A 14,529-nucleotide genomic window follows, 5' to 3' on the forward strand; every position below is an offset into this window, starting at 1 on the left:
TAAAATATCTCAATGCAATGATATAATATAATCAACTTTGACAATAAAATATTCGTTAAATAATGTGACAATATCATTAGTAGATAGTTAATTGTTTAAAATATTTATATACTTTCATATTTTACTTTGCTAATTGCTTAATTAATGTATAGCAACGTTTAATGTGCACTGATCTAGTGTAGTCTAAATGATCCGAATTCGCTATAATTTATAAGTTCGACTCTAGCGAAAATTCTGACGAACTCGCGGCGAAAATATTAATGATATTAAGTTCAGAACATAACGCGTACTTGGCAACGGTCGTGATAGCTACGTTGTTCATTGTGAAAAAGATTCGATGAATGTCCCCTGAATCCTGTCGACTCTGAGATGATGTTGCACGGCACTTTCGTCATGGCGTTCGACGTTCGACACGCGCAATATATATGCGTCTTGCATTTCGGAAAAAACACTCGCGAATCAAAGTCTCAACTGCACGTGGAATCCGCTTCTGAAAATCGATCGCGATCGCGGACAATTAAACGCGCGGATGCGATTCGAACGATTTCTATTCCACGATGACGTCATGACGCACTCGCCAATCGACGCTGACCAATGGTGAATTTGAAATATCAAAAGAGGCGCGAAATCGCCTCTCGAAGCGCCGCGTCGCGGCGGACGAGAGAGTTATTGGCTACGCTCGGTGATTCTTTAATTTGATTGGTTCCTTCTATGTAAGAAAATGTATCAAGTCTATTCTATTGTGCTCTCTCTTTCACCCGTATTCATAGTCCTTCCTTTTTTTAAGGGTGAAAGAAACTTCCACAAAGGATTCTTCGATTCTTCAAGATCTTTTTGTTTCATGAACTGATCTCAAAATCCGAAAGAAAAAATATTTTAGAGATTTCAATAATCTACTAAATGTATAAACATGTCATAATATATAATATATGCAAACCTAATATCGTGAATTACGAATAATAAAGATTATAAAGGTATTGTCAATTAAATAAAATGGTTAAGCATTTTACAATAATAATGGACAAAAATAAAACTAATAGCGAATTCGATTGGATGCATTAAATACGCACTGATAATGCACATTAAAACCGCCGAATATACACAAAATAACGTAATATATGTTTATAAAAAATCAATTATATAAACATAAAAATAAACATAAACATAAAAATAAACATAAACATAATAAATCAATTAAACATAAAAAATAAACATAAAAATAAACATAAAAAATCAATTAAATCGTGAAATACTCAATACTTTTATTGTACTATTATGTAAAATATGTATTTCATAATTCGAGATATTTGCATTTTATTTTTATACTAAAATTAAATCATTGTACAACGGCTTTAATATACATCAGTGCTTCCAATCGAATTCGCCATGCTTATTATAAGAAAAAGGAAAAATGCTTTTAGAGGAGTTTATTTCCGAAAAGGGCTATCAAAAATAATTATCGATACATCAGATTTAAATTAAAAAGTTATCGAAAAAGACCAGTAACGAATTAAATTTGGAGATTTGCTTTGATTATGAAAGTTAGATCTCCTCCTCAAGGAAATTCGTAATCTATCTTGAGAAAAGAAAGCTAATAAGGCTTCTTTGATCAAGGAAGATTTATGAAACGTGAAATGAGGAACAAAGAAATCCTCATTCTTCAAGGAAGGACTATGAATACGGGTATTCATAGGATTTGTTTTCTGTTACTTGTTTTTTTTACCTTTTGCTTTTTTCTGCTTTGCAATCGTTTTGTCAACAATATTTTTTATACATATTTCTTGTTTCTTTCCAAGTTCATTAATTTTTATTTCAGACGATATAAAAAAATCCGGAGAAAGAAGTAAAAAGACAAGATGTAAAAAAACAAAAGGCAAGAAACAGGAAACAAAAGGCACATTGTAAAACAGGCTTTAAAGTTCTTCGTGTTTTTTTCTTTCTTTTCCATGAAATAAAGAACTCTGATTGATTGAATTTCTTATACTTATATGTTACGTATCATGCAAGAGCTGTGCTTTCTGTTTAAATATTTAAATCATTTGATGCTCTATGAAATGATAATAAGACAAAAGCAGTTATATTCTTTGCACGAAAGAAATTACGATATCGATAATAATTTTTCATTTTTTACATGTTTGTGTATTTTCACTGTGTTAATTTTAACGTTAGAACGATTTGTTTCCACACGATTTGTTTTTTTTAGATAACGCCAATTCATGTTATACTCGAGAATTGATAATTTCAAGTAACACGAATAAACCTCATCTTTCTCCTTTTTCTCTTCACGTTAGAAAGAAAAGGAAAAAAAGATGCGCAGGAATGGTTAAAAAAATTCAACTGAAAAGAACAGACTTATCCAGTCATTCGCATTTTTTCAGCTTTCGCCGAATTTCTTATTTCTTATATCCGCAAATTTTCTCAAGTGATTCAACAATTTTTGTAAAAAAATTATTGGTTTTTGCAACGTCATTTCAAATCTGTTTTCTGTAGCTGAACTAGTGTATACTTTTGGAACTTAAAGTGAGATAGTTATATGTTTGATATTTGTCTAAGCGAGAAAGCGAATTCTAGACTGTTTTGGAAGTCTCAAAAGGAGAGAGTGGGGAGACTCCGTTATGTGAGCCATCTCCTCTGATTGGACGCGGGCATCAAAGTTCCATAGGCATAGAAAAGATTGGAGAAAACTGATCACGTGATCCTCGACCTGATTGGACGCGGGCATTTATATGATACAATTTGCCATTCTTTCCCTTTGAGCTTCGAAGCTCTCTAGTTCTAAAACAATCCAACAGTGCCGGAACAGAAACTGATCTGAGTAGTCGCTCATCACTCGTTAACAAAAAAGGAGAACTATTTTCTCACGGCGGAGGAGCGCTCGTAATCAAACGCGCAATCGCAACGGCCTGTGACGCACGGCGATTGTTGTCGCGGTCGCGAGAGTGACATCGAAAATCGCGTTCGTGTCAATTCTACGCCCGTGAGACTCGTATCACGGAGAAGTAAATCAGAAGGAGATAGAAAAAGAGTGTTCGCACGTGTGTAAACGAAAGGGCGAGCTACGGAGGAACGCAAGTGAAGGCACGAAGAAGAGCGTCGTCGCCGTCGTCATTGTGTCGCGCGACCCGCTCGCAGACGAGGGACAATGAAGTTCCAGTACAAAGAGGAACATCCGTTCGAGAAGAGGAAGGCCGAGGGTGAGAAGATCCGACGGAAATATCCCGATCGGGTGCCCGTAAGTACAAAGCATCTTTCAAGGTTTCACGAGGGTCTACGCATCCCGAATGAATAGCTTCCGTTGCACTTCCCGGAAGGAGAGTTCTCGCGAATATCTACGAGGGGGAGAGGCGGGAAGCCCCTTCCTTCCCTCCGTCCTTGTTGCGTCGGCTGCTTTCGTAATGTCGCGCCGCGGCCGTCCCTCGATGGTCCCCCAGTGAAGCCCAAGGTCGTCCTCGTATTTTGCGTCGCATATCGTATCGGACGAGACGCTTCTCTCCGACAGGACCTCCGTCTTTCTTTTTTGCGCACTTACGCAGCGAAATCGCGCTGCGCTTCGCGTACACGTCCTTCTCCCCCCTGCACGTGTATTGATCTGCTTCACGACGTGCAATCGACTAAGTTTTCCAGCGTGTCGAAATTTCACCTGGAATCACCTAGTTTTTTGAATTTATTTACGTCAGACTCGCGACATGATCGCTCCGCGTCTCGGATTCGAATGGTCTCGAATGTTTTGGTCATCTAGTAGAGGACACGTCACATTCTTGAAAATTATTTGTCTCGTTATTAATTCAGGAAATGATTTGCAACATTTTACTGCTAGGTTAAAACCCAAGTTTTCTGAGTTAAACATATGTAGAACGTATATTCTTGTTAAGCATTGTTTTAAAGCATTGTTTTTATTTTTGAGCCTGGAAATTGTGACAGTGTAATAATTTCGATTTTTCCAGTAAATTGCCCTGATTTCTTTCAGAGTCGAATTAATTAAGTTTCATTTAATTTCCCTCAATTTTTAATAAATAACAAACAAATTAACGAGCACTCACAAATTGAATATATTTTGCTATTTATTTAATTATTTTTAAATATATTTAATTATTTAAGTATTTAATTATTTTTAAACATATTTTTGCCTTTCGAAATATATTTCAAATTGGACATTAGGAGGATCTTTCTACGAATAGATTACATTTACATATTTTGATGAAAAAAACATGTTTTACAGATCAAATATTCCGCAAATAAGAAAAAAAGAAACAGAAAAAGATAGATGACTGATATTAATGATTGTTATTGTAATTAATTCCCGGCAGATTAATCTCTTTTTAATCATGTTTTTTAAAACATGATTCATCCCTAAATTTATCCTAACTCATAGTATTTTCATAATCATGATCGTGATCGTCACAAAAGAAAGAATAAAATGTTTATCTTCGCTGTACATGAATCATTGATCACATGACGTTTCACTCAAAATTATCATATCGAATTACACTGAACCATCTCACTCGGTCTCACATTAAGTACAATACATAATTGAAACTTGACTGTAGCGAGCCAGAAAAAATTATTTTTTAATGATTTATTTGCGAAAGCTGAATTGTTAATTTACTAGGCCAATAACAACTTCAATTGGAGATATTATACAGTAATCGATTTGTGTTTGCAGTAACTAATTAAGATATAATCCTAATATCAACTAATATTACATTTTTATATATTTAAAAAATATGAAAGACATAATGTAAATATTGTTGTAGGTGATAGTTGAAAAGGCACCTAAAGCAAAGATCAGTGATCTGGACAAGCAAAAGTATTTGGTACCTTCTGATTTGACTGTCGGTCAATTTTATTTTTTAATTCGTAAGAGGATTCATTTACGTCCTGAAGATGCCCTATTCTTCTTCGTAAACAACATTATTCCTCCAACAAGCGCTACCATGGGTTCCCTTTATGCGGTAATTGAAATGAATATCATTATGAAATATATATATATTAAATGCTTTGATTTTTATGCTTCATAGTCGCTCGTCTAATCTTATAAAACTCTTCAACAGGAACATCACGAAGAGGATTTCTTCCTATACATAGCGTATAGCGATGAAAATGTATACGGTCACTAAACCCCCAGGATGAGCAAATTGCCAAAACAGCAAGGGATTCAACAACAAAAATCTACCATCTACCAACGTAGTCCTCATAGAGACGCTTTCGAAAACCGAGCATACAAAATTACATCTATCGATATACTTTGTGTGAAATTTTATCTTGATATTGTATATTCACTTCCATAAATCTACACAACCATATTCTTGGATGATAAAAGATGCTTGTCGATTCCATTTTTTTTTGTTCTACCATCTAAGAGGGCTTAGTTCACGTATTATGTAAGAACTAATTTGAGCAAATTTATGTGATCATGTAATATCTAGCTTGGCCACCTATAAAAAAAAATAAGAAAAAACCAAAAAAAAATCTGCATCATCGTTAACATTCTCACACATTATGTTCTTCATTGCACGTTACAATCATAATGGTTTTTTCTTTTTTTTAGACTAGCACCTATATCGTACTGTATCATTATAAATTTAAAGTATGGTATAGACGGAAAATCATTATATACGTGATATCATTTTCAATAATATATATTAGATTAATGTTGTATTATACATAATTTTGACGTTATTTAATTAAAAGAACGAAGAGAAATTGTTGGATGCGAGCGAGAAAAATTTTCTGTAATCTCGAAAATGTAAGGCCAATAAAAAAAAGTTAAAATCGTGAAAACATGTCTTTGTCTATTCTTCTAAAATAATCTAAAATATTTTCTCATTTAATGATTCGATTCTTTTAATAGTTTCGCTTGATCGGTTGCTGACAGAAATCCTGACATTACTATCAATACCAATACCAGACTTATTTTGCCCGTACATTCTAAATTTTTAATTTGTTTGTCTCGAGCACACTCCGCGCTCAATACATACGAACGAAGATATTAGCAGTCAAATTCTTTCTAGCGACGAAGTAAGTTGAACATCATGGAACTGGCGAATTCCGAGAAAAATGATACAAACGTTACTGTTGATAGATATGTTAGTTCTTTATACAATCTTACGCAAGAAGATAGCAACTGGATCGTCACGAGCTCCTTCATGATTTTTACAATGCAAACAGGTAATACTAAAATAATCTTTCCGAAATATGTAAGTTATACTATCTGTCTGATTAAGAGATGAACCGTTATTTTTGTACTTTTATTAATACGTGCGGCAATATTGATTCTCTTACAAACTCTGTAGGTTTCGGAATGTTAGAGTCCGGCTGTGTATCTTTGAAAAATGAAGTCAATATCATGATGAAGAATGTAGTCGATATAGTTCTCGGTGGCTTGACTTATTGGATCTTTGGATTCGGATTTAGCTTTGGCTTGTGCAAACCCAACAACCCTCTAATTGGCATCGGAGGTATATTCGTGGATCCTCCCGTCGACGACGAATACATGGGTTCCATTTGTGCCGCATTTCTATTTCAATTAAGCTTCGCCACTACCTCTACGACCATCGTTAGTGGTGCTATGGCAGAACGGTATTTATTTTCGCAAATACGATATCGAAGACGTATCAGTTATACATTTTGTATTTCTAGATGTAACTTTAAGGCATACTGCCTCTTCTCGTTTTTGAACACTATTGTATACTGCATGCCAGCCGGGTGGGTGTGGGGCGATCATGGTTTCCTGAACCGCATAGGGGTCGTTGATATTGCTGGTTCAGGCCCGGTGCATCTTGTTGGTGGTGTTTCAGGTAATCAGAGTTACAAGGATATCATTGTCAGTAATCAATGATAAACGGATAAATTTCGATAGATGCATTTACCTGTTAATACAGCTCTCGCTTGTGCCATCATGCTCGGTCCCAGAATAGGTAGATACGACAACGGCATCGACCCTCTACCACTCGGATGCCCAGTCAATGCTATTATGGGGCTATTCGTGCTATGGTAAAGCAAGTAGATTACCGCGATGTCGAATGCAATAAATAAAATATAAAAAGGATTGTGAACTATAAATAGGTGGGGCTGGTTAGCGTTCAACAGTGGTAGTACTTACGGAGTAACCGGTGATCGATGGCAATACGCCGCTCGAGCGGCTGTCTCCACGATGATAGCCAGTATGGGAGGTGGTCTCATCGGTTTGGGATTCAGCTTGACTAATCCGAATGGAATTGATATCCTTAGTCAGATAAACGGTGTTCTTGGCGCATTAGTGGCAGTTACCGGTACATGTTTTAATACAGAAAACGTGAAGAAACAACCGATTTTTAAGCGTTTATGTTGCCTTAGGTGGATGTTTCCTGTATAGAAATTGGGAAGCGATGATAGTCGGAATGGTAGGTGGTTTTATTACGTGTATCACAATGCCCGCATTAGACAGACTTCACATAGATGATCCTGTTGGTGCAGCCGCTACTCACGGTTCGTTTATATTAATTTCATCAATATATCAAATTTTTATAAGTTTCTCTCCATCGTGACAATAAACACTCATTTAAAGTATTCATTTAAAGTATAGGCGCAAGTGGTATCTGGGGAGTTATTGCTATCGGTTTATTTGCTGATAATCCTCATCCCCTTGATACCACAAGTGGAAGAAAGGGCTTGTTCAAAGGTATACAATGATTTTTATGCATCTTTTTTATTTTCAAGTTAATACAGTGCATGAATTTCTTCTTTTTCATAGGAGGTGGTTGGTACCTTTTAGGAGTACAAAGTTTATCTGCACTTTGCTTATCAATTTGGAGTTTCTTCAGCTCTATCACACTGCTATGGGTTTGTAATTTTATTTCTTAAAAAAAATGTATTATATGTAAAATATAAATGATATCTGTAAATGTCCTTATCCGTAGATAATAGATAAAATAATACCAATTAGAATGGCAGTTTATGAAGAAGTACTCGGAGCAGATCTTGTAGAACATAGAATACGTCATTCAAAAGTACGAATTTTCTTAATTTTTTAATATAAAGTTTGTTTTACAATATGTGATATGATGTTTATTTACAGATAGGTGTGAGTCGTGCTATGTCAGCGCTTCGACCATTTACTATGGAAGAAGTACTAAGGAACGTACCTCCTGTAGGCATGAATCCTGGTAAGAGAATTACATCTAAAGTCTGTACCGAAATGTGTAATAACGTGCATTTTTGATACAGGTCATGATTCATATATTACTCAGCATGAAAAGAAGAAATTAGCGAATTTCTCAAAATCTGGGAAACCTCAATTGCCAAAGAAGCTGATGGCGAGAAATTCCCAAATCAGGACGATCGCGGACTCTACGATAACCGCGGAAGCGAAACCACAGTTTGCTTGGATAGATTAAAAAAACGGATCCACAGTGAGACTTATACTTTATCAGAGATGTAAATTGTTTATTACAAATGTATAAACATAGACACGTGCACAATGTAATTTCGTTGCATTCTAATATGTCCGAATAATATGTGTCTGTGCGACACACGTTTCTTAATAAATACCTAAATTTTTATTCATTCACACATATAAATATTGATCGCGAGTATACATGCGCGCTCGCACACACGACACAGAGAGATAAATGGACATAAGTGGATCACAGACAAACTGAATTTTAACACTGCTTAGTCAGTGGCACAAATATGGTTTCAATCGACTAAATTAGCTAATCGTTCATAACGCTTGATAAGATAATGCTTGTTATTGTAAGAAATAAAATATTTCGATAAATATTTATGCATTTTCCTTATTATCTTTCATATATCGAAGATGCATATATCTCTACTTCGTTTGTATATTGACAGGAACTGTTCCTGGAAACCATATTTAGTATATATTCACAAAATATTATTCCTCCTTTTTCTTTTTAAATATTGTACTAATGCATATTGAGAATATTTACAATTTCATTGTATTTTTGTGATATTTCTTCCGATTTTCTACTCTACTGATTTTCGAAAAATTTTCTAAACTAAATTTAGAAAATTTAACTGGATATATATACGTATGAATGGCAATATTCAAAAGATGTAAGACTAGAATATCACACGTTTTTTGGAGGGCATAATATATAAACGCGGAATGTAAACGTCGCGTATCTTCGTAACTGTCTTTGTTTTTATGACGAATATTAATCAGGAATATAGAGAGAAATGAGTTTAATAATAATATTTAACATATAAAAATGTATCTAAAAGATTATTATCGATTCCTACAAATATGTTCCTTCTAGTGGAGTGATATAAATACCTATATTTAAATTTATTCTATAAATACGTCGCTAAAAAACTTATTAATTACGTGTCATGTGTAGTTTTATGGAACACAATGGGTTGAATACTTGAAACTATATCGTTATTATATACTGCTTGATGCCCACTGAGAAACTTCTGTGGGAAGACCAGAATAATTTTTCACAGCCTCAATAACTTGCTGCGATGTTAACGTAAATTTGTAATATTGATATTCTTTTTCGAACTTCGTATTCGTATTTCCAATTGGCAGCAAGATCTCTAAATTCTACAGAATATATATATATATATATATATATATATACATATATATATATATGTTTATTGATCTTTTCTTTTCAAGAATCAAATAATTTTAATATGAAAGCGTCTCTTACCTTGATATGCTCAAAAGCTTTCATGATAACTGGTTTCTGGACAGATTGTACAGAGGAATTCTGATTCGCAAACTTCATATAGCGATTGTATATCGCCTCGAAATTCAATGGCTCGCCATCGTAAATCTCTGTTTCCTGTTTCATCGCTATTATCTGTGATATCGGAATATAGATATTTTTTGCTATCAAATAAAATTAATTTTAAGAAATAATCGCAAAAAAAATACCAAACATACCAAACACATTTCTAAAATGGACAGTCCTTCAAGTATCAACAATTTGTCATCTTGTGAAAAGATTTTACTTGCTTCTACAAAATCATTCACTTCCAGTTTCTGATGTTTCTCGGACAACGTCGAGACGGCTACCGCCAGAAAATTTCTAAAACTTCTCTCGCTCACATCAATATGATACATTCTCTTGAGTAAATTCACCATCGTAACGTTGGTAGTTAAACTCTTAATATAATCGTTCCACATAGAACCAAATTGTGGATCTATCGTACAATCATCGTACTGTTGCTCCACTTTATTTACATTTTCATCGTCAGGTAAGCTGAGAAGATCTCGAAAGAGTTCCAGACGATCGTCAAACGCGGACATAGGCTGTTCCGAAGATGATGTATCGCCGGGAAATAAAAATATTTGGCGATGCGAGAATCTCGACTTGACTCTCTTCTCCAGCAGCTCCATGACATCTAATCTACAACTTATCCCCACTACACATATTGGCACCTATAAAAATAAAAGTATTATCGATATTAAAATTCACAGATTTTCTTATTTTTTTTTTAGCCTGATACATTTAAACATTTACCTGTGCAGATTGTGCAACGTCAAACAAATTATACAACAATGTCTGATTGTGATGTTCACAAAACAGATCAAATTCATCGAGTATGAAGATGACTGGTTTGGAGCGATGTTTATCACCAGATTTTAGACAATCTAAGAGAAAGCTTAGATTTTCTGCAAATGTACCAAAAACTTTATCCTCAACGACATTTTCTAATTGCATCTGACGAGTTAGATCTTTGAGCGCTAAACGGTCGTCAGTGTGTACTAATCCATGGAGATTTACTATTATCGCGTTATCTTTAAAACTTTTTAAAGCAGACAATTCCTTCAAAACACTATTAACAAGCTGAAATTACATATAAATAATTATCATTAATTAGAATACAGTGTATCACCAGGGGTGTATCTAGCAAGTGTGCAATACATGCAGCACTTAAGTGGCAAAAAAAAATCGAGATTGAATTATATTTGAATATACTACAAATGCAATGAAATCACTTCCTAAGTGCCAACGTCTTCATTAAAATTATCTTCCTCTTATTAATTTTTATCAATGAATATAAAAGACTTTAATCTCTTATGTCCATTTCACCAATATAGATTTAATCTTGATTTAACTCTTTATCTTTTTTTATTTCTCGGTTTCATCAACTTTAATCTCGGCTTAACTTATGTTTACCTTTTTCTACTTCTTAAAATGAAAAAAAAATAAAAATAAGTAACTAAGATTAAAGCTATCATATTGATAGAATTATTATTAATATACTAAATTTAACTTATTTTTATTTTTTTCTAGTTCTAAAAATTTTTTAATTCTAGAACTAAAAAAAATAAAATACAATTTATATTTATATTTAAATTCTTTTGTTATCTTCTTTTTGATTGATCTTATGCAAATAACTACATATATATGCACACTTTTGAGACAGTAAAATTATTTTTACATGTAAATGAACTTTTTGCATGCTTCTGTGTATCACTATTTTACAGTTATAAAGGATAAATATACCGTTGTCTTTCCACTACCTCTAGGTCCAACTAACAAGACAGAATTGCTTTCACCTATTTCAACAGTACGTTTCACTAAATTCATCACATGTAACCGTTCATTAACATGATGTCTGAACTTCGTTTCAGGACACATTATTTTACGCTTCAAATACTTTCGCGTAAGCAGTATCATATTGTCTTGAAAATCAATTGCCATATTTTTCTTCTTGCTCATTGTTATCACTGATCTTATACTACTTTAGGAAATTAGAAGACCTGCAAATAGTAAAGTTTATCAATTTTTTTTCTTAAATACTATTTTTAAAACATACAAATCGTAATGCAATACTATAAGCATATTATAAATATATGTATGTCTAATATTATATTAATAAATATATATATATATATATATATATATATATTAATATATATATATATATATATTTATATATAAATTCTCTTATATGATCCCCAATAAATTATTCATTCTTCAGAATAATCAATAACTGACATCATATACTTTAGCCTCAGATATGCCATAATTATGTTAATATATCATAAATAAGATAATTATGCTCGTTCTTTATCTAAACTAATTGTAAGGCATAATATTTAAAAATATAGCGCTTATATACAATACGATCAAAAAACATAACCCGGGCAACTCAGAAATGTGATCTCCCAAGCCAAGTTCGATGACACTGAAAGCATCTTTCACTGACCTAAGTGAACTTACTCAAGTCGTTGAGTCTGAATTATCAGTCGATTTTTCGGCACTTTTATTTTGACGCGAGGAACAATGCGTAGTGAGCAGTGAAACGGAAACAACAGGAAACAAATCCGGCTGCTGAATGAGTGTCAGAAAGATGGTGTTTACGTGCATTTACTAGTGTTTACGAAACAAACATGGACGACACGGTGCAAGAACCGGAGAAAAAGAACTGTACCTTTCTTTTCAAAAGGCGTAAAATTCACAAAAATGCCACGAGAAAACGGAGAGAAGCGGACGGCAGTGATGGTGAGTAGTTGTTAATAAATGTCAATTTAAGTATACGCTGGATATCGCATTTATATCTCTCGGATAAGTTTAGTCGAACCGAAGTTTTAGGTTATGTGTAAAAAGACGTCGTGTGGATAAACGTTTGTATTGATTCCATTTGTAGATAGCAGCGAGGATGAGACCATGGTGGTTAAGAAAGAAAAGAAACAGGACGATCACAATCCCATGATACAAAGCGTAAGTATTTCACACCGTGACGGAGATGCATAACCTCTATATGGAACATTTAAATAGCGCAGTTCATCAACAACTCCGTAATTAATTAAGTCTGTTTTTAATTCCTGATTAAATTGTACTAGAACTCTCTTTCTCACTTTCGTCAAATATCAAGCATATTTCATTTTAAATTTTAAAAGTGTATACTAATTCAATTGTTAAGAAAACAGACTTATGGAGTCTCAAACTATGTTTAGTAATATAGATTTTTAGAATTTATTCTTTATTTTTTTCTAATTTTTAGAACATGAAAAAGATAAAAATGTTCAACCGAGATTAAAGTTGATGAAAGTTAATCTACATGATAGAAATGAACAAGGAGACACGTGTGAGAAATATATAGTTTGATTCCTGTTTTTAGACAAATGTGAAGAAGCATCAGGAGAAGATCAATCGCAACGATGATAATAGTGAGGATGATGGCATAACTGTATCATATAAGAGTAGCAGAACAGCTCTACCAGCTGGCCCAAGTGATCAAGGAGCAACGGCTGTTCTTCAAACAGAAACAGAGAAAGATAGGGATGCGCAGGCACTGTTTGAGAAAGCCCAAAAAATAAACGAGGTATGTTTTAAGTGAATAACATTGAGTACTTGACTCATCAAATATATTAGGTGAGTTGGAAATGGATTTGCTTTGAAAAACAAAATTGATAATACATCTCTGTCTTGATCATTAGGAATTAGAGGGAAAAGAAGATGATAAAATTTATAGAGGCTTGAACAATTATGCACAATACTATAAAAAGAAAGATACTGCAGCTGGTAATGCGTCCAGTGGAATGGTACGCAAGGGACCAATTCGAGCACCGTCCAATCTTAGAGCAACAGTTAGATGGGATTATCAACCAGATATATGCAAAGATTACAAAGAGACTGGTTTTTGCGGTTTTGGAGGTACATCATATTTTGAGTTATTCTTTGAGTAATCGTACTAATTATACTATATAACTTCAAATTAATAATAATATAAATTCTTCTATTGTGCTGTGTACAGATAGCTGTAAGTTTTTACACGATCGGTCGGATTATAAATTGGGATGGCAATTGGAGAGAGAAGCTGCTACTGGCGAATATAATGACAGTGGAGACGAAGACGATAAAAAATATGAGATTGATAGTGATGAGGAGAACTTGCCGTTTAAATGCTTTATTTGTAGAAATAGTTTCACAGATCCTGTCGTTACAAAGTATGATTGTTAGAATATATCCTTAATCGTTAACTTTTTCGGTACTTTTAATATATTTTTTATGATTAATCTATTCTTTTTTTAGATGCAAGCATTACTTTTGTGAAAAATGTGCTTTGGAGCAATATAGGAAAAGTACACGATGTTACATCTGCAATGTCCAGACTAACGGTACATTTAATCCTGCAAAAGAACTTATTGCACGGACTAAATTGGAAGACAAGGAAAAAAGCGCAGCAAGCGAGGATTCCGATGAAGATTGATAAAATATTTTACAAGATTATTTTAGTTGTTTCTATAAAATTTTGTAATATAATATATATATAATATTATATATTATATATATAATATGAATTATTTTAAGGAACTGTAAATGCTAACGTAAACCATTTTAAAATATTGTCCAGAAAACATTCATAGACTTTTTAGAACAATTAGCGGTAAGTAAGCAATTTTGTAGTTTTTCGAATTTTTTTTCTGAGCAGCAGCATTTGTTAAAAATGTATCTCATATGAATCCAGTAGATCAATAAAGATATATGTACGCATATTTCATATCTATATATATATATATATATATATATATAAGTAAGTATATATATATATATATATATATAC

The 14,529-nt window shown here is 33.3% G+C and overlaps 4 protein-coding genes across 4 annotated transcripts; 3 read left to right on the top strand and 1 right to left on the bottom strand.

Moving 5' to 3' along the window:
- Positions 1 to 3,142: 3,142 nt before the first annotated feature.
- On the top strand, positions 3,143 to 5,117 carry LOC105627469 (gamma-aminobutyric acid receptor-associated protein). The gene is made up of 3 exons (XM_012208751.1): positions 3,143 to 3,232; positions 4,755 to 4,952; positions 5,052 to 5,117. Exons 1-3 carry the CDS (start codon positions 3,143 to 3,145, stop codon positions 5,115 to 5,117), a joined length of 354 nt encoding a protein of 117 aa, XP_012064141.1.
- Positions 5,118 to 6,032: 915 nt separating this feature from the next.
- LOC105627470 (putative ammonium transporter 3) lies at positions 6,033 to 8,375 on the top strand. Its single transcript, XM_012208752.1, has 11 exons — positions 6,033 to 6,168; positions 6,294 to 6,579; positions 6,640 to 6,797; positions 6,882 to 6,993; positions 7,066 to 7,271; positions 7,336 to 7,467; positions 7,565 to 7,660; positions 7,733 to 7,821; positions 7,899 to 7,988; positions 8,057 to 8,144; positions 8,206 to 8,375. Exons 1-11 carry the CDS (start codon positions 6,033 to 6,035, stop codon positions 8,373 to 8,375), a joined length of 1,563 nt encoding a protein of 520 aa, XP_012064142.1.
- A 1,010-nt stretch (positions 8,376 to 9,385) lies between these two features.
- Positions 9,386 to 11,678, bottom strand: LOC105627471 (origin recognition complex subunit 4). The gene is made up of 5 exons (XM_012208753.1): positions 11,463 to 11,678; positions 10,473 to 10,799; positions 9,893 to 10,390; positions 9,657 to 9,809; positions 9,386 to 9,547 (listed from the first exon to the last, which is right to left on the bottom strand). Exons 1-5 carry the CDS (start codon positions 11,676 to 11,678, stop codon positions 9,386 to 9,388), a joined length of 1,356 nt encoding a protein of 451 aa, XP_012064143.1.
- A 674-nt stretch (positions 11,679 to 12,352) lies between these two features.
- LOC105627472 (RING finger protein 113A) lies at positions 12,353 to 14,175 on the top strand. The gene is made up of 6 exons (XM_012208754.1): positions 12,353 to 12,464; positions 12,610 to 12,683; positions 13,084 to 13,287; positions 13,403 to 13,619; positions 13,720 to 13,912; positions 13,998 to 14,175. Exons 1-6 carry the CDS (start codon positions 12,353 to 12,355, stop codon positions 14,173 to 14,175), a joined length of 978 nt encoding a protein of 325 aa, XP_012064144.1.
- Positions 14,176 to 14,529: the final 354 nt, after the last annotated feature.

This window comes from Atta cephalotes (genome assembly GCF_000143395.1).
Source record: "Atta cephalotes unplaced genomic scaffold scaffold00009, whole genome shotgun sequence".
NCBI classification, from domain to species: Eukaryota; Metazoa; Arthropoda; class Insecta; order Hymenoptera; family Formicidae; genus Atta; species Atta cephalotes.

Bases quoted from the DNA above. Each gene is read 5' to 3' on its own strand.
- LOC105627471 (XM_012208753.1), bottom strand. From the start codon at position 11,678: ATGAGCAAGAAGAAAAATATGGCAATTGATTTTCAAGACAATATGATA. The intron at 10,800-11,462 runs GTATATTTATCC...ATGTAATTTCAG, and splicing joins GAGGTAGTGGAAAGACAACG to CTTGTTAATAGTGTTTTGAA. The intron at 9,548-9,656 runs GTAAGAGACGCT...TATATTCTGTAG, and splicing joins AAGCTTTTGAGCATATCAAG to AATTTAGAGATCTTGCTGCC.
- LOC105627470 (XM_012208752.1), top strand. From the start codon at position 6,033: ATGGAACTGGCGAATTCCGAGAAAAATGATACAAACGTTACTGTTGAT. The intron at 7,468-7,564 runs GTTCGTTTATAT...TTTAAAGTATAG, and splicing joins TGGTGCAGCCGCTACTCACG to GCGCAAGTGGTATCTGGGGA. The intron at 7,661-7,732 runs GTATACAATGAT...TCTTTTTCATAG, and splicing joins AAGAAAGGGCTTGTTCAAAG to GAGGTGGTTGGTACCTTTTA.
- LOC105627472 (XM_012208754.1), top strand. From the start codon at position 12,353: ATGGACGACACGGTGCAAGAACCGGAGAAAAAGAACTGTACCTTTCTT. The intron at 12,465-12,609 runs GTGAGTAGTTGT...TTCCATTTGTAG, and splicing joins AGAAGCGGACGGCAGTGATG to ATAGCAGCGAGGATGAGACC. The intron at 13,913-13,997 runs GTATGATTGTTA...TTCTTTTTTTAG, and splicing joins ACAGATCCTGTCGTTACAAA to ATGCAAGCATTACTTTTGTG.
- LOC105627469 (XM_012208751.1), top strand. From the start codon at position 3,143: ATGAAGTTCCAGTACAAAGAGGAACATCCGTTCGAGAAGAGGAAGGCC. The intron at 3,233-4,754 runs GTAAGTACAAAG...ATATTGTTGTAG, and splicing joins AATATCCCGATCGGGTGCCC to GTGATAGTTGAAAAGGCACC. The intron at 4,953-5,051 runs GTAATTGAAATG...ACTCTTCAACAG, and splicing joins CCATGGGTTCCCTTTATGCG to GAACATCACGAAGAGGATTT.